The sequence below is a fragment of the Syngnathus scovelli genome, chromosome 14, assembly GCF_024217435.2.
Source record: "Syngnathus scovelli strain Florida chromosome 14, RoL_Ssco_1.2, whole genome shotgun sequence".
In the NCBI taxonomy this organism is placed as follows: domain Eukaryota; kingdom Metazoa; phylum Chordata; class Actinopteri; order Syngnathiformes; family Syngnathidae; genus Syngnathus; species Syngnathus scovelli.
In genome coordinates, this window is record NC_090860.1 from 13,923,753 (window position 1) to 13,943,421 (window position 19,669).

At 42.7% G+C, this 19,669-nt stretch overlaps 3 protein-coding genes and 1 non-coding gene across 6 annotated transcripts; 3 read left to right on the forward strand and 1 right to left on the reverse strand.

Annotated features, from left to right (window-relative positions):
• The first annotated feature begins 2,274 nt into the window (after positions 1-2,274).
• Positions 2,275-4,796, forward strand: marcksl1a (MARCKS-like 1a). Its single transcript, XM_049740549.2, has 2 exons — positions 2,275-2,596; positions 3,414-4,796. The coding sequence occupies exons 1-2, from the start codon at positions 2,513-2,515 to the stop codon at positions 3,957-3,959; spliced, it is 630 nt and encodes a 209-aa protein (XP_049596506.1). The 5' UTR covers positions 2,275-2,512; the 3' UTR covers positions 3,960-4,796.
• Positions 4,797-6,122: 1,326 nt separating this feature from the next.
• Positions 6,123-6,204, forward strand: trnas-gcu (transfer RNA serine (anticodon GCU)). Its single transcript has one exon. It is a non-coding gene; the product is annotated as a tRNA-Ser (tRNA).
• A 182-nt stretch (positions 6,205-6,386) lies between these two features.
• Positions 6,387-8,065, forward strand: adi1 (acireductone dioxygenase 1). Its single transcript, XM_049740550.1, has 4 exons — positions 6,387-6,580; positions 6,939-7,058; positions 7,135-7,314; positions 7,505-8,065. The coding sequence occupies exons 1-4, from the start codon at positions 6,458-6,460 to the stop codon at positions 7,619-7,621; spliced, it is 540 nt and encodes a 179-aa protein (XP_049596507.1). The 5' UTR covers positions 6,387-6,457; the 3' UTR covers positions 7,622-8,065.
• trappc12 (trafficking protein particle complex subunit 12) lies at positions 7,770-19,598 on the reverse strand. 3 transcript variants are annotated; one of them, XM_049740533.1, is made up of 13 exons: positions 19,536-19,598; positions 17,873-19,127; positions 17,387-17,503; positions 13,940-14,053; positions 13,737-13,875; positions 12,293-12,405; positions 12,017-12,089; positions 10,843-10,916; positions 9,642-9,740; positions 9,477-9,571; positions 8,960-9,047; positions 8,625-8,883; positions 7,770-8,505 (listed from the first exon to the last, which is right to left on the reverse strand). In XM_049740533.1, the coding sequence occupies exons 2-12, from the start codon at positions 19,109-19,111 to the stop codon at positions 8,641-8,643; spliced, it is 2,394 nt and encodes a 797-aa protein (XP_049596490.1). In that variant the 5' UTR covers positions 19,112-19,127; positions 19,536-19,598; the 3' UTR covers positions 7,770-8,505; positions 8,625-8,640. The 3 variants fall into 3 exon arrangements, with proteins under 3 accessions (XP_049596490.1, XP_049596489.1, XP_049596488.1); XM_049740532.1 differs by having other exon boundaries at positions 8,610-8,883; XM_049740531.1 differs by having other exon boundaries at positions 7,770-8,883.
• Between the last annotated feature and the right edge of the window lie 71 nt (positions 19,599-19,669).

Sequence of the window (19,669 nt, forward strand, 5' to 3'; positions counted from 1 at the left end):
ACTTTTGGGCCCCTGACCCACCCGTTGAGAATCCCTATTTTTCCTGCTTTCAAGTCACTCGCAGCTATAAACTGGATAATTAAAGCTTCATTGCTATTGAGGGGCTATGCTTTTGCACAGTATTATATAAACTAATCAAAGGAATGAAGATAATGTGTATTTATTACAACAAAAGTGATTCCAAAAGCCATTTCCCTAGGAAATATTTGTCTGATTGATGGTCAATAAAATTGCCCACAGCTTTTAATGCTGACATTTGCCAACTCAGTAAAATCAGAACAGGGACTCATTTTGGGTAATGACCCAAAGTTTGGAAAAGACAGCTATAAACTAAACGTTGGCACAGACACTGTGGTGTATTTTTCCCTCTCCTCCCATTTCTACAGAACTAAGAAGACAGACTTATTTTTCTTTCAATTTAACATGCACCCATCCAATTTCTATTTAACATTATTTTACGGGTGAGCTGGAGCTAATCCCAAATGACTTTAGACAAGAGCCAGGGTATACTGGTCCCCAGCTAAGTGCAAAACAAAGTTTGTTCTGGATTCACACATTTAGACAAATGAAAGTCTTAAAGAAGTGGGAACATAAGCACCCTCATCTGGTTCTTTCAGGAGCACAACTTCACTGGCCAAAACACAACAACACTTTTTTTTTTATGGGCCTCACAGGTGCCAAGACGTGAAAACATTTTGTGATCATCAAACCAAGAATGAACCCTTTGAAATTCAACATCCTCCTGGTAGAGTCAATTTTTGATGGCCACATCAGAAAAATTCCAAGGATATGATTAAACGCACACTGGATGGCGGGATGGGCTTTGAATTGTGTTGTTGTCCTTCTTGACTCATTTTGCGGGAATGTATAGTGGGATGGAGGATGGTAAGAAAAGGGGGGTGGTTCACAGATTTAAAAGCCCTCAGGGTGTATTCCATTCTGTGAGGAGGTTCAGCCCAGTGAAAGGATGGAGATCATTCTCTGGGTGGCGTATGCATACCTCGCATTCCACGCTTGCGACATGTTTGTGTGAGGGAACGTACAAGTGGAGGGGGGGTTGAGCCTTGTGCTTTTTGGGATTCTTGGAATGTCAGACAGAGATGCTTCAGATAATACCAAAGAAATCCTAAATTAATTTAATAAAGCGAAAGACTACAAGAAGATTATGTCCAAGATTACTGTCATTCAGAGAAAATTCCTTGTGAGCTCATTTTGGGGCATTCTATAATAAAGTATGTTAGTATATTATCTTTTTTAAATACCAGCAATGTTGTGTTTATTTGCACAATTTTGCGTGGCCTCAAAATTCATATTGATATTATACCATTATATAATTTTTGGCCCTTAATGATCCGTCTTAAAAAGCTTGAAAAAAAAAAAGACTGTCTTCCTCACATAGCCTCTTTAGTATGCTTGTATTATTAAAGTGCTTTTAGTGTTTTGATTTTATTATATAAATGTTACCAGTTTGTCCAATTTACACAATCAAGTTTTTTTTTCTCACACATCTAGGCAGCTTGCTGAAAAAAAGAGTGTTTGCCACTTTTAAGCCATGCTCTATAGTCTCAAACACTATTATGTGAAAGTGAGATGTTAAGCACAGGTTAGCACTTTATTCTCTTTATTTTTAAAATAAAAATAAGAATGTAACTATTAGGTGCAATTCAGGCCTCTGATCTTTGAATTTCCGGTGAATGTTTGCTCACTTTTTAAAAAAAAGTCATTTATGTCTTTATTTTATTTATCTTCTTATTCTATTTTTCACAAGTCTTGGTGTTCGGTACGATTGCGCAACACCCCAGATATCTCATTCCGTGCCCTATCGTTTAACTTTAATTTGCTCAAATTCTTGAAGTGTTGCCTAAATCGGTGAAAATGCTTATATTGTTGTTACACTGTTTCTTTTTATTTGTGGTATTTTGTCCAAAGATGTCACAGACACCATATTAAGGCTAATGAGAGCTGTTCTTTTTTTCTGATTTTTCTGGCCTGATTTTTACAATTTAGGCATAACCATTCTGGGACTTGCTGTAAAGTGAATTGATTCGACTTAAAAGGGTTCATTGGTGTAAATAAACTAAATTTAAGATGATATAATATTTAATAAAGTGCATGCAATTTGTGTGAACGCTCCAGTGGCATAGTGGACTGTTGCAGGGGTGGACTTGGCCCATGCCATGCCCATGCCCAAGCATCACATTGGATACGGCCCTGCTGACACGCCCATGGGAGGAGACTCGGGTCGATTTTTGAGGCTCGGTTGAAATACTCACAGTGGTGTCTCTGACATCCTTTCATTTGCGCTCAGCCGCACACACAGTCACAGAGGGAGGACGGACAGACGGACGGTCTCGGTGTCTGTGTAAAGGATTCTTCACTTTTTGGCACGATTTCTCTCATCCAAGAACTGGACTTTTCAATCTAAAAAAAAAAAAAAAATCCCACACACATTTTGAAATTTTTCTTTTTCAATTTATTTTTTGTGTTTAGAATATCACACGGTAATAAAAAAATGGGAGCCCACATGTCCAAGGGAGATGTAGCTGTGGAGGGGAATGTCGTTGTAGACCCTGCTGCTGCAAAAGCCAACGGCCAGGTGAGTAAAGCAATCAGATGGTGAGCACCGGTACCGAGTCACATGGCACCCAACGCCCACCACCAACGTGCTTGGAGCGGCTGTTGCTCAGCGACATTGCAAACCTCGGAAATCACAATTGGATTCAAATAAATAATCGGAAAAAAATAATTGTAAGTGGCAAATTGGATCCCCACTTGCAAGCACCGACCGTGCTTTTGTTCAATTCAGCTGCTGGTTCCTTGAAGGAAAATGATGACAAAAACGTGCCCAAAGTGACAAATAAATTTGTAGAATTTGGAACCACGTTTTATCTCATTGTTTGGCTTTAATCACAGGTAATATTTGCACTAGGGCCAAATAAAAGATGCGCAGTGGAAAGGATGGCAAATGGGCTCTGCTGGAGGCACATTTTGCAGAGTTGCAAACAAAAGCGCGGATATGCGCCGCCTCGATAAGCCACGAGAGATTTTACATTTGAATAAAATGGGGGTCAAATCTCAATAGAAAACTTGTAACCGTTCATCCACGAAATGTAACCAAACATTTAATTATGCATTTGACTATCACAAATGGGCTTTTTTTAAAAAAAAACTGCAAACTGATGTAATGAATTAAAACCCAAAAGGATGATGGCAGAGCAGTTGTGACGAGGGAATTCCTTTGTTCTCGCAAGCTTAACAGCAGACGCAGCACTACTGCCGCCTTGCGGCCGATTCAAGTAATGCAAGCAGCTGCAAGTGTGCCTCCTCTAGCTCAAATTAAGAGCAACAGCAAAATTGAGTTAATTTCATGAGTTACTCTGTCAGATCTCCTAACAAGACTTGTTGTTCTGCAGGAAAACGGTCACGTCAAGACCAACGGTGACGTATCCGCCAAGCCTGACGGAGATGTGGCCGCTGCAGACGGCAACGGCACAGCCGAACCGGCTAAGGAGGGAGAGGCCGGTGCCGGGGATGCCATCGAACCCGCCCCTGCGGTAGACGGCGAAGCGGCCAAGACGGAGGCCGAGGCCCCCAAAGATGGAAAGAAGAAGAAGAAGTTCTCCCTGAAGAACTCATTCAAGTTTAAGGGCATCTCGCTGAAGAAAAGCAAGAAGGGGAGCGAGGAGGCCAAGGAGGAGGCCACCTCCCCCGCGGGCGAAGAGAAGCCTGAGGAAAACGGCCACGCGGCCAAGGAAGCCAAAGATGAGACGCCAGCCACTGAGGCCAAGGAGGGCGAGGCAGCCGCCGCCGCCGCCGCTCCAGAGGGGGACGCCAAGGACGCCGAGGAGGCCGCTCCTGCCACGGAGGCCGCTCCGACCGAGGAGGCTGCCGCCCCCGCTGCCGCCCCCGCTGAGGAAACGACACCCGCTGCCCCCGAGGGCGACGCCAGTGCGGAGTGATTGCACCTCCACGACTGAACTAATTTTTCCAAGATTAAAGTATATAAATATATATGAGAGACTCATGCCACGTTCTTAAAGTTATACAACAAAACTACAAAGAAGACAAAGGATATATCACATTTGACGATTCAACCACCAGTTCACTTGCCTTTTTTTTTTTTTTTTTTTTTAAAAATCAGTCCTCGACAAACGGAATCTCACCGGGCCCTCAAATTGATGCAAGTGTCTCCCCCTTGAGGTACACACAGGGAGCGGCATGTGGAGAAGGTAATGAACTGGATATGGAGCCAATCCGGGATATAGTAGAGAAGCCCCAATTAATGATGGAGAGGTACCTTTCAGCGTGGCAGCCCTATAACATTTTTTTTTTTTTTGGTCTCATTTTTGGGATTTAACGATTGCCAAGCAAGGCATACCATCTCTATTCGAAATGACTTACATGATGCAATTAAGCTTTCAAATTATGTTAATTTTTAGAAGTATACATTCCTATGTTTTGCCCACAAATTTCAAGTATTTTGACATGTTATAGGAAAAACAATGGGGGGGGGGGGGGGGATATGGGAGAAAATCAGTCTTTGTGCATTTGGATTGTTTCCGGGCTAAAGTCCCCATTGAAGCTTCTTGAGTATTTGCAGTGTTCACATTTCAGAGTTTATGAGGCAGGGCTTGGGATTGTGTACAAAATGTGAGCTTTTTATCTGCAAAACTTTTCAATGTAAATATGTTTCGGCCAATGTTTTTGGTTCTCTTTATTTTGCTATCGTTTGAAGATGTTGATGGTTTTATTGTAACTTTTAATAAGGGTAAAATAAATGTTGGATTCCCCTCTTACTGCCTTCTGCCTTGTTATTTGCATTGAAACCGATTTGTTTGCTGTTTATGTAGTTAGGAAGAAATGAAAAAATTTAACTGGGTTGACAAATTTGGCATGCTCAGGACAAAGCTTTGCTTGCTCAAATTTCCAATACCAAAAACTGCAATTTTGAATGTGTCAGAAAAGGGCCATGACTGATGTCATAAAAGATAGTTTTCTAATTCAATGGAGTCTACTGCACCTTCAACATCTCATGAATCTCGCTGGATCTAATGCAGCTTTGACCAGTGTGATGTCATCCACCTCTTGGCCCCTGGATGACCTCTGGACTTGGGAAAGTGGGCTAAATTACACACAGGCAGGTTGGGTGAGTAGGAAGGTAGGTAACGTCAGCCATGTGAACAAGCGCGTTGTCATGGTGAAGTGGTCTTGCCAACAGCTGTTGGCTCTTCTCACAGACGGAAAGAAATCTTGTAATTTGCATTTGAAATAATAGGCTAGCTTTTGTGACGGCAGTCTTGGAATTTTTCTGATACACCTCTATCCAAATAAGAAAATGATAGTCAAATATAATTTATTCTATTTGAAAAAGATTATACTGATATACAGTATAATTTGAGCTTTCCAAGTTGCTCTTCTTGCATCATTCTGATAATTAAGGTTCTTTTTACACAATATTGTCTTTGTTTCTTTATTCACTTATTGGACGTGAGCTTTTTCTGCCACAATATTGTTTTTAATCAATTTTACAAATGTCTGCTTTACTTTGGAAAACAATAACTGCACCAGGAACTGAATTAGTTTGGTGAGTATGACATAAATTACTGCCTCCTGTGCCCCGATCACTAATGGCATCATCATGGAGCAGGGTATTTATAACAAATAATATATCTTTGCTCATCTATCTATGCCATCGATTTAGAAAGACAGAACAAATCAATCTATTATCTAGTCTATTATATCTATTATTAGATGGTAGAAAGTATAGAATTGATATGTATATCCACTTTTTGTGGCATTTTTGTTTTGTGGTGTGCCTTGAGATTTTTCATAAAAGGTGTGCTTTGGAATCATTGTTGCATGAGGTTAGGGCAATGTCAGATCAGCCAACTAAGCATGCGTGGATGTTTGCCGCCCCCTCGTGGACAGAATGGGTCATTTAGGATTCCCACAGCCGGCAAATATTAATATCCCGATTTTAACCCCTAAAATGACAACAAATAAAACTTAAAAAACATTTGATCGTTTATCATCTCCTTTTGCTATAATAATTTTGTCGGAGGACCGTCGTGTCAAAATTCGTGGTGTCTTTTTAAAAGCTCAGCCACGATGCCGGTGCATCTGACGAGGTGGCCGAGTGGTTAAGGCGATGGACTGCTAATCCATTGTGCTCTGCACGCGTGGGTTCGAATCCCATCCTCGTCGGAAACAACTTTTTGTTTGCTATGTGCAAAATACAATTATTATTTTTTATCAAAGAAAATGCAGAAGCTGTGAATCGACATCGGCGTGTGGAAATAGTTATTACAAAAAATAATTATTCATTCATTCAACAGTATTTTACATCTTACGGTCTTTGTCAAACGGAGGGTACGTGAACGCACCACGCGACGCCATTGTGGCTCAAATTTGTGCAAACCTGACGTGTTGTTATTGGGTGCGTCGGTAATTTGTAAACATGGCGATAGAAGCCTGGTACATGGACAACTCTGACGAAGACCAGAGAAAGCCGCACAAGCTCGATCCGAATCGACCCGTATCGTTGGAGGACTTACAGCAGCTTGGTGTTTTTCACTGGAAGGTAATTCTTGTGCAGCCATCACGTGCTTTTTCCCAATCTTGCAAACTTTCAAGGAGTTGTGTGCATGGCTGGGATGATCCCTCCGGTTTGACAACTTCTGCAGAATTGCACGAATGAATACTTGACTGTAGACAAGACTTTATTATTATGGAGACAAACTCACCACTGCATTTGAAACAACTGGACAAAAGTCTGGGTGAAAAGTCAGGATGCACTGCAGAGGAGAATTTATTAGGTTCACAAAATGTCACCAGTATACATTATTTCAATTTTATCCTGAGCAGTGTGTTTGTAGACAGCACTGGTCAGATGTGACGCAGAAGCTCCAAAACTTCACAGATTTGTGTTGTGGTTGCAGCTGAACGCTGACATCTATGAAACAGACCCAGAACTGCAGCGAATCAGGAAGGAGCGAGGTTACTCCTTCATGGACATCATCACCATTGAGAAGAACACACTGCCAAACTATGAGGAGAAGGTAACCTGAGAGCTTAATCCCATAAACCCAACTGTTCGCTAGAAATCTGCTATTAATAACTTTTGTCTCTTATCAGTTGAAAATGTTCTTTGAGGAACATTTGCATTTGGATGATGAGATTCGCTACATCCTTGATGGCCAGGCCTACTTTGACATCAGGGACCAAGAGGACCGCTGGATAAGAATTGCCATGGGGAAGGGTGACCTCATTACCCTGCCAGCGGGCATCTACCACCGCTTCACCTTGGACGAGTTGGTAAATCTGATAGCTGAAATAAAATTAACTTTTTGACCAGTGATGAGGGATTATTTGGGCGCCATTAAGGTGGTGTGTTTATTCCATTAGCATGAACATTAATTTGAAGAAAGACACTTTGCATTTTCACAATGGTCGCTCAAGATTGAAAACACTACATCACTGAATATCCTTTTTTCTGTCTCCGTAGAATTATACAAAGGCCATGAGGCTGTTTATTGGGGAGCCAGTGTGGAAAGCCTACAACAGGCCAGCGGATGACTACGAGATACGAAAGAAATATATGGCTTCGTTGCAGAAATCCTGAACAAAAATGTTTTTGTTTTTAATTGGCTGTTCTCATCAGCACCCTTTTTCTTCATGACAGGTTTTGAAAAAGACAAAACTGGGCCAGGGTGACAGGATATCTTTTCCCTAAACTTGGTGTCACTTAAGAATGATATTTTGTCCAAAGCTGTCATGAGTGTGAGCTATGCTAGCCCAAAAGTCAAGTGGAAAAACACACTTTTAAGATTGTAATTGTAAATCATTTAATTCAATGAACGACAACCATTTTCCACCTTGACATCTATTTGTCAATACATTTATATACACACATACACATTATGGATATAAAGTCTACACACCCCTCTGTTCAAATGCCCGTTTTTTTTTATTATATAAAAAAAAAGGCCAATCATTTCAAAATTTCATGGGTCCAATGGTGACTTGATGCTTTTATTAATTATTAAAAATCATTTTTAATGATCTACTCTGATGTCATTTTTATTCATGTTCACAAAAACCCAAATTAGGTTTTGAGACTTTCAATATCCACTATATGTATAAGTGCACATATGGACACACAAACGCACACACACCCTTGGTTGTTTTCAAGGGAAATAATGCAATTGCAGTGGTTTATGTATATCGTCTGAGTTAATAAACTCATTCAAAAAGCTTCATTCAAGTATCATAAGACAGTTTATCCAGGGTGTTCTTTCAGGGAGAAGTTTAAAAAGGAGTCGTACAGTGCAAGCTTGCTAGACTTTTCAAGCATTGCGAGTCTCAGCTTAATGCCCTTGTCAAGTCTCACAATGTCACCCTGCATATTTGATAGAAGGTAATATTGAGTTGAATGTTTACCAAATGAGAGGCAGGTGTCTTAGCATCAAGGTTGTGGACTTGCATGGCGCTGTCCCTCTGTCTGACCTGTAAAAGATACAACCCATCCATACAAGTCCCCTATCAAACTTTTGAAAAATGACAATAAAGCTAATTCATCATCTAAAATAATCAGGAGCATTTTCTATAACCCAGGATGACGGTACTTGTCGGCTTATGGTCTCAAACTAGTTTGAGGCATTGAGTGTTGAAGCTGTCCCCTTCCCGACAGGACACGGCCTCCAACAGCGCTTGCTTCTTCTGGGTGCTGCGTGAAGATTCCAGTTCATACATAGTGGTCAGGTTGAAGAGGACGCTCTCGTGGAGGTAGAGGGCTGGATCCTGCTGCACCAGGCCTTCTAGTTTGCCCAGGGACTCCTTGAGTCGGCCCAGGTAGAGCAGGCAAACTGCTGCGTTGTTGTTGGCCTTGTTAGGAATTGACACGGACGAGGAGAAGGTTAAGGAAATGGCAAGGAAATTGGCAGGCCGGCCAAAAACTTACAACAGGGTTTTTTGGATCCATCTTTAAAACTTCCATGAAGGATGAATGTGCTTCAGCATAGTTGTTCTGACTGAGGTGGACAAATGCCCTGGAATTGAACACACGTTTTAGTGTCTTTTTCTTTTTTTTTTACTATACCTAAGTCTTACAAACACCAATTGGGCACTAGATATAATATCAGACAAGATCAGAGAGCTATTTCAAATATGCAGCGCTCTTATGTAAATATCTCCTTCACTACTCTAGTGGGCTTTCTCTACTCCATTCCCCAAGTACACCGATTTTTTTTTTTTTTGTTGAATAATATAATCATCTGAATCCAGATACATTTTAAAGTAGGCACACAAAATGTAGCCAGATGATTTTATTTTTGTGCAACCAATTGATGAATTAAAACGGAGTAAATTCAACGCGACGCTATGATGACTTAACTGCCAAAACCAGATTTTCGGCGTTGAATTCAAATGCAATAAAGGCGCACTTAGTTAGCAAGGATGCTAAATGTAAACCCGCATACCTGTTCATCAGCACGCATGTTGTGAGGCTTGGCTCACTCTGGCATGTTTTCTCCACATCGCAGAAATACATCTCGGCTGTTTTAATATCTCCAATCTGAGACAAAAAAAAACATACGGTTATATGATTAGTCTGCCTATGTCATGCTCTGTGTTGATGTATCAACCTGCAAGAAGATGCGTCCTATTCCGCTGAGCAGCTGCGCTCTCTGCTGGGGTTCATACTGGATGATGGCGTGATAGATCTCCACCGCCAGAACATAGTCCTGCAGTGAGAGACGGATAACGCTTGATGAGTGAGAGTCGCCGAAAAGAGAAAGTGAGAGAAAAAAAAAAGCTGGAGAAAGAACGAAAAGTCACTAGAATTAGAGACAAATGAGCTAAAGGTGAGGGACGCGGCAGGAGGCGGAGACAGGTGGAGGGCAAGCCGAGAGAGAGGGCATTAATCAAACATATGGAGTAATAGCAGGGCGAGGTGACCCGACTTCCACCTCCGCATTGCTCATGCCGTGGTGAGTCGACTACTGAGTAGGACCGGAGAGGAGGTCCAACCAAGAATTGTCAAATGTAGCAAATGCCAAATGTTGATCATCGTTAATCATCTTTAATGTGCAAGTATTTTTGGAATCCTGAGTGCTGACATCAACACCACAATCATTTTTTGGAATCCTCAGAGCGCCGCTGCCATTTTTACGTCCCCCGAACGGTTGTTTATCCCTCAGATAGGTTCATCTTACAACGCACAATATCCAGTTAATAACCAGCTATTAAAAATGTATGAATAAACCCTAAAGCTTTATTTCAGTGCAGGGTTGTGATTTGTGAGTCTTTACGGCACCGTATTTTTTTTCCGGCCCCCACTGTGCAAACTCCTACCCGTTAAAAATGGTGCACAACAACTAAACAACGATACTGTAGATAATAAGAAGCGTTTATATTTGCATGGAGCTTATTTGCGACGCCTTCTTCCCGCTTATTTTCTGTTGACATACAAAAGCAGAGTCTCCGCCCTTTAGGGACCGACCGCTCGAGCAATCAAAGAGAGTCACAATACTATCAGTCAAGAATTTCCACCATGTCTGGGAATGCAAATGAGTAAAAACAGGGCTTGGATCTGGACACTAGGTGGCACTGTGGCTCTCTTTACATTCCGAAAGGCATCACCGCCCTTCCCTTTCTTCTGTCTCTCTCTCTCTGACCAAGAATCCAATTAGTGGTCAGTCTGGGGGGATTTCACTGTGAATCCTCCACCCGCCTGGCATCACAGCACACACACCCCTTTTCTCACACACACACACAGACGCACACAACTCCCCACCCTCCTCGCACACAGGCAGACACTTGTATAAGGACATTAAACATACGTACCTTCATCACCAGCAGACAGTTGGCCATGGAATAGAGGACTCGACTGAGACGAGCTTTCCACAGCTTTACCGATTCTAAAATCAAGAAAGGATACAGGGGCAGATTGTTTGATTGTTTGAGGTTGACTTCCTGTTTTCATCACACCCTTTTTTGGAGGTCTCTGCTCCGAGAGCCGTCACTCCCCGCACCTCCTGCTTTTATTTTGAATTCCCTTGCTTTACTCCTCCACACAGAGGTTTATTTAAAGGGGGGGAGGCGATAGGGAAGACACTGCGGCACTTTTCTTCTGTTCCTCAGACAGTACCCCCCGTGGCAGAGCTTCTGTACAGGCCTATTATTATTCATGGCAGCACACCTGTGAGTGTGCGCGAGCGAATGTGTGTGTCGGGGAGGGGAGCTAATCACTCAGTAGGGGTCTGATGTGCGAAGGCATGCCCCTGTGTTATTGACTTGACTGTCGGCTGTCTGTGTGGGCAGCGAGAGGAGAGACAGAGGGCAGAGCTATTATACAAACTGGCAGCACTGGTGCACCCACACAGATATACATTCACCATCCTGACAGTTTTTTTTTTTTTTTCTCCCCCAATTATACGCAAGTGGTATATTTAGCTCCGATTTGGCGAGCGGCATCTTGTTTTTCATGGCTTGAAATTAACCTTACTTAATCGCATCTTGAGCGTAAATAAAAAACAGACTGACAGGAGCCGGCAAAAAAGATTTATTGCTCGGTTGAGCAATTCTGAAGGACGGGAGTTGTGCGTAGGGGTAATATTAGCGAGAAAAAAAAAAAAAGTGGTGATTACATTTCTATAGTGGCCGTCTAATTCCCCACCACATGTGCAGATGCGAGTAGCTCGGATAAGACTGATGCGTATTGATCTGTTCTGCCGGCTGCTGGCTGGAGAAGCCGTCTTGATATTCAGCGCGAGTACCAAAGCAGTGAGGTGCTCAACACTTTTAAGAGCACATATCGATGTGTTTGCGCGCTGGACAATATGTGTGTGTCGTGGAGGCAAAGCACGCCGCAGTGGCGCGCCAGGTGTGCTTGTTTGCGACTATGTGCATTTCCCAGCGGGGTCTGTGACCTCACTTTTCCTCCAACGTGTGATGCAGTCTGGGCCGGCAGCCAGGTCTGCAGCCTAAAGTCTGCTTGAGTGATCATGTGTGTGCTTACCTCGCCTATTCTCCTCCGTTAGGCTGATCACGCCGCCATCCTCGCCCAAGCCTTTCTCCAAGTTGTCCAGGATCTGTTGAAGAAACGCTATCACTGCTAGCGCAGCACTGTACAATCGTATACTGGCATCAGCATCTTTGAATGACTCTAAAACCTGACCACATTTCCCTATTTATCAGGGTAATGTACTTTTTTGTATGAATGTGCAATCTTGAACCTAAGTGCGACTATCTTTATGTTCATCTGGAGGCTGTGCTTGTTTGTTTGAGTACTAACGGTGAGGCAGACACTTTTGAGATTGTGCAGGCGGTCCAGAGCCTCCTGAGGCTTAGCCAGGTGCTGGGGAAGCTCGGCGTGCAGTAACCGCATGGAGAACGGCACCATGGAGCCTGTTAGGAAGGGAGACGGACAGGGTAGTATCACAAATGGGGTGTGATGAGGACATTGCAGTAGGTACAAGATGAAAACCGCAACCATCAAACACCCACCCACCAACCCACCCACACTTCGACAGCCCGAGAGGCAAGAACCTACAGATGGCATTGAGCTTCCTATGGCGGATTATTAAAGCCTCACATGGTTCCCTGTGCACAGCGCTATCACTCATCTCCGCGCTTCATCCCTTTCCGTCTCGACATCTTTCACACACCATAGCAGGAGAACCTACATCCAGGCAAGTCTCTGAGCTCATGTGTGATCGTACGTGATCTTACAAACACCAAAGCAAGCAGATACACTGTGTGCGTGTTCAGACATTTTCAGTGTGTACCTGGGATTAAAGTATTGCAGTAAATTGATGCATCCCAAAATTGATTAAGTAAATAAGCAAAAAACAACAACAACTTCTGTTCTGGTCCAATCATATCCGAATCCTTTTGAGTGCAAGTAGCACACGGGCAGCCAACTCTGAGCATTTAACGAGTTGAATCATGACAATGCGTGGTCAATACGAGCACTGGGCTGGAGAAATGCTTTCCAAATGCTGCCAAAAATCCAAAACTTGTGCCAGTTCATTTGCAAGCACAAGGTATTTAATATTGAGTAACGGAAAGTCAAGCCATGCGGTCTTTTTAAACCATGTGTCTTTGTGTAGTTGTATCTATCATTTTTTTTTCTTGTGGTTGCTTGAGGGGCAAAGTAGATACTAAGTAATCAGAATGCATTAGAGAGCAACTCATGCATGTAAAAAAAAGACCAATAAAAGGAAAGACTTGTTGTCGACAAGTGGAGTTGTTTGAGCTTCTCAAGGATTTTGAGAACCAAAGAAAGAAACTTCCCTTGTGGAACTTTCACAAATATCGGTCCAGTTTATATTTCAGATAAAACGTTACGTGCAAAACGGTAGTTGAGCACAAAGGCTCATGGTGCATACAAATAAAGTGGATGAAAATATATATTTTATTTATGAGTCATTCCTTCGACCACCTCGACTGTCAAATTAAAAGCTCTAATCATTTCAGTGTAAATCTTTTGCAGCGCTGAGTTTCCATAGCACCCGCTGGCGGTATTGGTTTTTGAAAAAATCTATAGCACCAAAAAAAAAAAAGTCGAGGGAGACATTACATCTGCTTCAAAATGTTAACGAGGCTGTGTCTGGGGAAAGCTTGGCTGCCGAGTCCGCAGCAGTCTTGGTGAAGAGAAACAATGTCGTGTCACGAACTACTTCACTGTAAAAATCAGGACTTCAAACTGGGTGTGTGTGTTTTGAGTGTGTGTATACCTCTTCTCCCAGGATATACAGTGGGGTAGAACTCATAGAAGAGGTCCGGTTGATCCAGATCACCAAAAGGCTCAAATTCCAGCTCAGCATTTTGGAAAAGGTTCAGCTTAATGAGGAGGGCCAACCGTACAAACCAAAGCTGTAAAATAAAAACACAAATACACGTCATCACGGTGAAAGCCAAGATGTTATTTATGTCCTACCTGTAGCGAGTTAGCCGTATGGGAAGTGGGCTGTCCGGCTTTTCCGTATCCCTGCCCGTGAGCTGTCAAAAGACGACCTGTCAGATCAACTGCTGCGCGCCAGTTCTTACTGCTCTGCAGGGGGAACAAAATAGAAGTCTCTTAAGTGATTGCAATCACATCTCAACTCGTATTCAATTCTACATCTGAGTGACATGATCAATTTGCGTCCAGCGGATTTTTTATAATTTTCCTTAAGTTAGACGAGACAGATCTATCATAGTCTCCTTAACCCGTGACTCTTTGCTTTTCCGTTTGCTGCTTTTTTCCCTCTGCTTTATATCTAAGCTTTTATATTACTGCTGCATTACTGTAGGTCTCTCTTGCACCCACCCAACCTTTGTTTCTGCCTAGTCTGCCGGCTGCTAGGCTGCCTCTGAATCTTCATTAGGCTGAGAAATGAAGCTGAAAACAAGAAGGCAGCCTGAATGGGCCAAGCAGATGTAGCCCCTCTAAAATACAAAATACACGGCTCCTAGAAGTACACCGTTGCTTTGCTGCAAAACATAAATGAGTTGGTGCATATGTTTTTTCAGGTGTGAAATGGACAGATAAGGGAAATGAGAACATCCAGCATGTTCCGTACTTGGCATACAACAGCACGCCAAGCGACAGACGAGGGTGCAGAAATCAACACAGGGTAAAAAAAAAAGAAAAATAAATAAAAGAGCAAATGGCATTTGCCAAAAAAGTTGAGTGATGGACGCAAGAAGCAGTGGGTGGCAAAGCGAAACGAAGACAAGAGCCGGAGGAGCTGCAAGGGAAGCATCAGGCGATGCCAAAGGGAGCTAAAAAGTTCAGGGCGGGGACTTGAGGACTTCCCAGAGCAGTCTAGACCAAAGCAATTCAAATTAATTGTCAATATAAGAGGCAAGTGGAAAAGTACAAGGAGCCTACAAGTGTCGTGTAAAATCATCACTGCCAGAGTTGCGGCAAGTCCATCTCAATGTAATCTAATTTTTTTTAGTGTGGACACTTTAGAGATGTTACATTTATCTCTGTAGGTGTCAGATTAACATTGTTGATTTCTACAATTACCAATACTTGCTGCATGATTAAAAGGGATGAGGTATCTTATTTGTGCAGAAACTCACATTGTGCTTTTTTTTTTTACTTTGAGGAGTTAAAAAAAAAAAAGGAAGCCCGGCATTACAATGCTTTATGAACAAAAGAACGCCCACATATGGTCCCACCAGACCCAAAGCCTGCAGGCAACGCAAACTTAAAAAGACTTCCTCAACTCAGCTTTGGTTAATGCAGAGCTCTCATGCAATTTCAATAAAGATCCAGAATTACACAGAGGGGGAAAAACATTAGCAGTATATGACATACTTAAAGTCCAGCCATTGCAAGCGAGGCCATTTTCGCTTTGAAGCTTATATACTTGCTGTTCAGACACTTGAACCGAGGGGACGCAACACTGCCCTCAAGCTGGGGAGGGAGGGAGGGAGGGAGATGGTTCCCTACTTTACCGATATGAACTTCACACATCAGCCATCATTCCTCCCACCGGCAATGGCTGGACTTTTCCAACAGTACCACAGAGAGAGGCTGAAACACAAAACGGCTCTAATATATTATGAAAAGTAGCTTGTGGCTTTTTACGAGAACTCGGCGTAACACTCCCAAAGATGGTTGAGCGCGGAGTCCAAGTTGTAAGCGACACTCCTCTGGGTAATATGAACGGCTGATTGACTAGTGGGTTGTTTTAATGGTGTGGTTGTCAACAATAACAGCTTGGCCCACTTTTTTTTGTTGTTGCCTCAGAGACACGATGAGAGTGCTACTAAAGATTGTCTTAAAGGAAAGCCACTAGTCATCATCCACATTCTGTCACTCCCCAAAAAAAGGAGTACAATGAAAGCTTCTTTGTAGTTAAAGCATTTTTTTGTCCCTGTGTTATTTTGTGATTATTGTCAAAACAAAAATAAGAATAAACAAACAAAATAGATAAATCTGTTTACCTTAAATATTATTTACACAATAATTTGGGACACAGTGCATATTAACAAATCAAGTTCTTGACGTGAATAAAGTTTTTTAGCACCACCTGAATTTTGACTTATTATTGCTACATTTGACAATATTTGCAACCCCCCAAATAAAAACACACAAGTACACACTTTGTTACATTCCTTGTCACTTCTTGACGTTTCAGCTGCAGGCCAAAGCTATCTTTTTTGACTGAATATAACGCGCCATTATTTCGCCCTGGGCTTGCAGGAGCCACCTACGCCCGTTGCAGACTGTGACTGGCACCCATACAAACATAGTCACGGTATGTATAGCTCGTATAGCGTATTGTTTGTGGGCGCACGTTGGTATGTGTGTGCATGCGCGGAGTCCAGAAGGCCTGTAAAATATGCACAGCAGCCCTATGCATAATACATGGATACAGCATGAGAAAGGAACTTGTGAGCCGAGTGGGTTTCCACCTCTCCCTTTCTCTCCTACGCCCGCCCGTTCCTTCTTCGACTGCGCTTACTGCTTTCGCTATTATTTGTTCGTTGCTGTTGAACATTAAATAAGACCCGTCTCGCAAGGAATATTTAGATGTTACAGTATGATATGATGATAAAACATGTGCATATATTTCATTTTGAATAATATATTTTCAATGCGTATGTGAAAACCCCACCGCATTTTTTTTCAGAGCCTTGCATTGAAATTATCATTCAAGCACAGCACAAAACCAATTTTTAACATTTTTTTTTCATAAAAAAACATCTCATTCAAAATTGTATTATTGAGATCCAGTGTAAGCGCAACAAAGAAATGCCTGCCATCTTGTGGAAACTGCAGGTATTACAACTTAAAATTGCTTGCATATTTGTAGTCGGAAACCCACAAATTTTGCATTCTGTTTTCAGTACTCTTCCCTATTTTGTAAACAAAAATATATTTTAAAAAAGTGATAGTCGTGAAGTCTTATGAGCCTTACTTTTTTGCTCTACAGGAAGTGGCAGTCTTCCTGAAAGAACAGACATGATTTAATTTTTGCACTGAATGTAGTTGCCAGCCTCCGCCATAATGTGTTGGAAGGACTGCACACACAAACAGTGGCTAAACAGGATCACGAGGAATCCATGGTGCAGCTGCGCTGCATGGAAGCTGCAGTGGAGCAGAAGGATCTGTCTTAACTCCAGCCCATCCTTAACAATGCCACTCATCCGCGGCACAGCAGATGAGAACTTCCAGTGGTTGACTACTGTCACAAAAATTGACAACTCCCCAAAAATATTTGTAGGAGACAGCTGACGTGTTAGAAAAGGACACGTCATTAACACAGCTTGGGTTTGCCTGTCTTGTCTTTCTATCTCCTGCTGTGCCCATCGGTGGAAAGCATCCCAAATGACTTTCTTCAGAAGTATTGGACTTGGAATGCATCAATAAACTTAAAAAACTTACAATAAGCTGTTTGAGACCCGAGAAGGATTGTTCCACAGAGGTGGCGGTGAGAACTTGTCGCTTCATGGCCGCCTGCTCCCCCAAGAATCGAAGCATTAAATCTTTTACGGCATCGCCCTGTGACAAAAAATATACAATGCGTCAACAAACTATTACAGTTTATTGCCTATCGTTGTAATCCAAATTGAAATCAAACTTAAATGTGTCGAGGGAGCTTTGGTGCATATTATTAGACATACAGTGAGTGCACAACTATAATGGTGCAGTTCTAAAAAGTCTGAACAGGTACTGCCTGTCAATCAACAAATGATTCCGTTAAAGCAACAATCGAGACATCTCCGGCCGTATGTTTGTGCACCTGAGACTTAAAATGGATGAAGATTATTTTTAATGTTAATCATTGAAAATCAAAAAGTTGTGCAGTAATTATTCAACAAAGAGGTGATTTGAATCGAAAACTGCTTCCTTGTACATTCTTTGCCTTACCTGAAGGTTGTCAAACTTGAGACCCGGCATGGTGAGTCTGTTCGTCTCCGCATATGCCGAGCCATACTGCTGCGTGGCCATGGAGACCAAGGACTTCCTCGTCTCCTCAGATGGCAGCCATGCGTCATGGCGTCTGTCCACCTCGCTCAGGATTAGCGCCGTTGCAAATGCATCGTCACTGCCGGAGAACACGGCCTGGAGCTGGTTGAAAGGCTGTGGCTGAGCGACTGGAGCTGAGGCAGGGGGGTGACTTGCAGATGGAGGAAGCGGAGACTTGACTGTGAACTCAGGAGGGGCTGAAGTATGTCCTGAACGAGGAGTGGGAGTGCCAGGGCTGGCGCAGGAAGATGTTGAAGAGCGCTGGTTGGTGACTATAGGTGATGCGGTTGGGTCTGGCGGGATCTCTGCATTGGGGTTGGACACTGAGATGAAGGAGGAGGGGGCCATGAAGGAATCAAAAAAGTCGGCGGCTGGATTGGCCTGTCCGTTGTCAGTGAAGAATTTGCTGAGACTCGGGCTAGGCTGGCATACGAGTGGAATTGTCAACTTGCTAGGGGTTACGGCGTCATCGCTTGCCCCGCCACTCCCCATAGTAAAACTGGGCGACTTGATGAGGGTGGGCTGGAAGCCGTCAGGTAACAGTGAATTCGGCTGCTTATTCTGGCTGAATATCGTGCACACTGGCACAGGCTCATCTTTGAGATGCGTCCCTTTTTCTGGTTCTTCACTTCTAAGACGAGATGGACTCTTTGTTTGAGTGTGAGCTGGACGGGCATGCTCTTGTGTGTTTGTCCCATCATTTGTCTCCTCAGAATATTCTTTCTCCTGCACATCTGAAATTTCTGTCTCAGTTACAATCTGTATGGTTTGTTCCTCAGTGTCACATGATGTGTATTTTTCATTCCCCTCATCAACGCCACCATCGAGGAATGAATCAATCGGAGCAACATCATCCTCCTCACTGTTATTAGGTGAATCAGAGATAATGACACTCTCCATCATTTGGTCATTGAGCTTGTCCATTAGGCTTTCTGATGGTGTAGCAATGCTGTCTCCCTGGGGTGTTGCAAAATCTCCCCCAAGGTCAATGCTCTCTCCCTGCTGCAGGATATTCTCTCTGGCAGGAGTCTGACTGCTAGTTGACTCTGGAGGGTCAGGGGGTGGAGTCTCCTCAGTGACATCTTCAACCGTGATGTCCAAAGTGACTGGCCGCTGGGCTGGAGCCTCCTCACTATCCATTTATTGCTTTTCAAATCTTAAACAACATTGAAAGAACAACCTAAGTCATTATAACAAATAGGGGGAAACTGGATTGAATGAAAAAGAGTAATTACAATACATTCAAATTCCACTGGGTTAACAATGCAGATGAGTGATGACAGTAAGCATTTTGAATGATTATGTTTACAAATAAAAACAAAATACTGTATCTAAGATGTAAAGTTCACATGTACAGCACTTCTCAAGCAACTTGTAAGTAAGATGAATGCATGGATGTCATTAGCTATTTTGCTAACGCTTCCTCTACCGCTAAGCCCTTCTCGTGCAGTCCATTAAATGCTTCAGGAATAGTCACAAGCAATTTTAAACGCATATAATAGTCACAAATAACTCATGCAGAATCGTAATACAGAAACAACAGATACAATATAAACATTCTCACCTTCCCCGGCTTAACCATACGACATTAAAGCGCATGCGCGGTTCCTGTTGCGGAAGGGTTGTGTACGGCAAATCGAAGTTGCCAAATCTCATATAAATGGCGTGTGACCTATTCTGGAAAAAATGTACGTACGC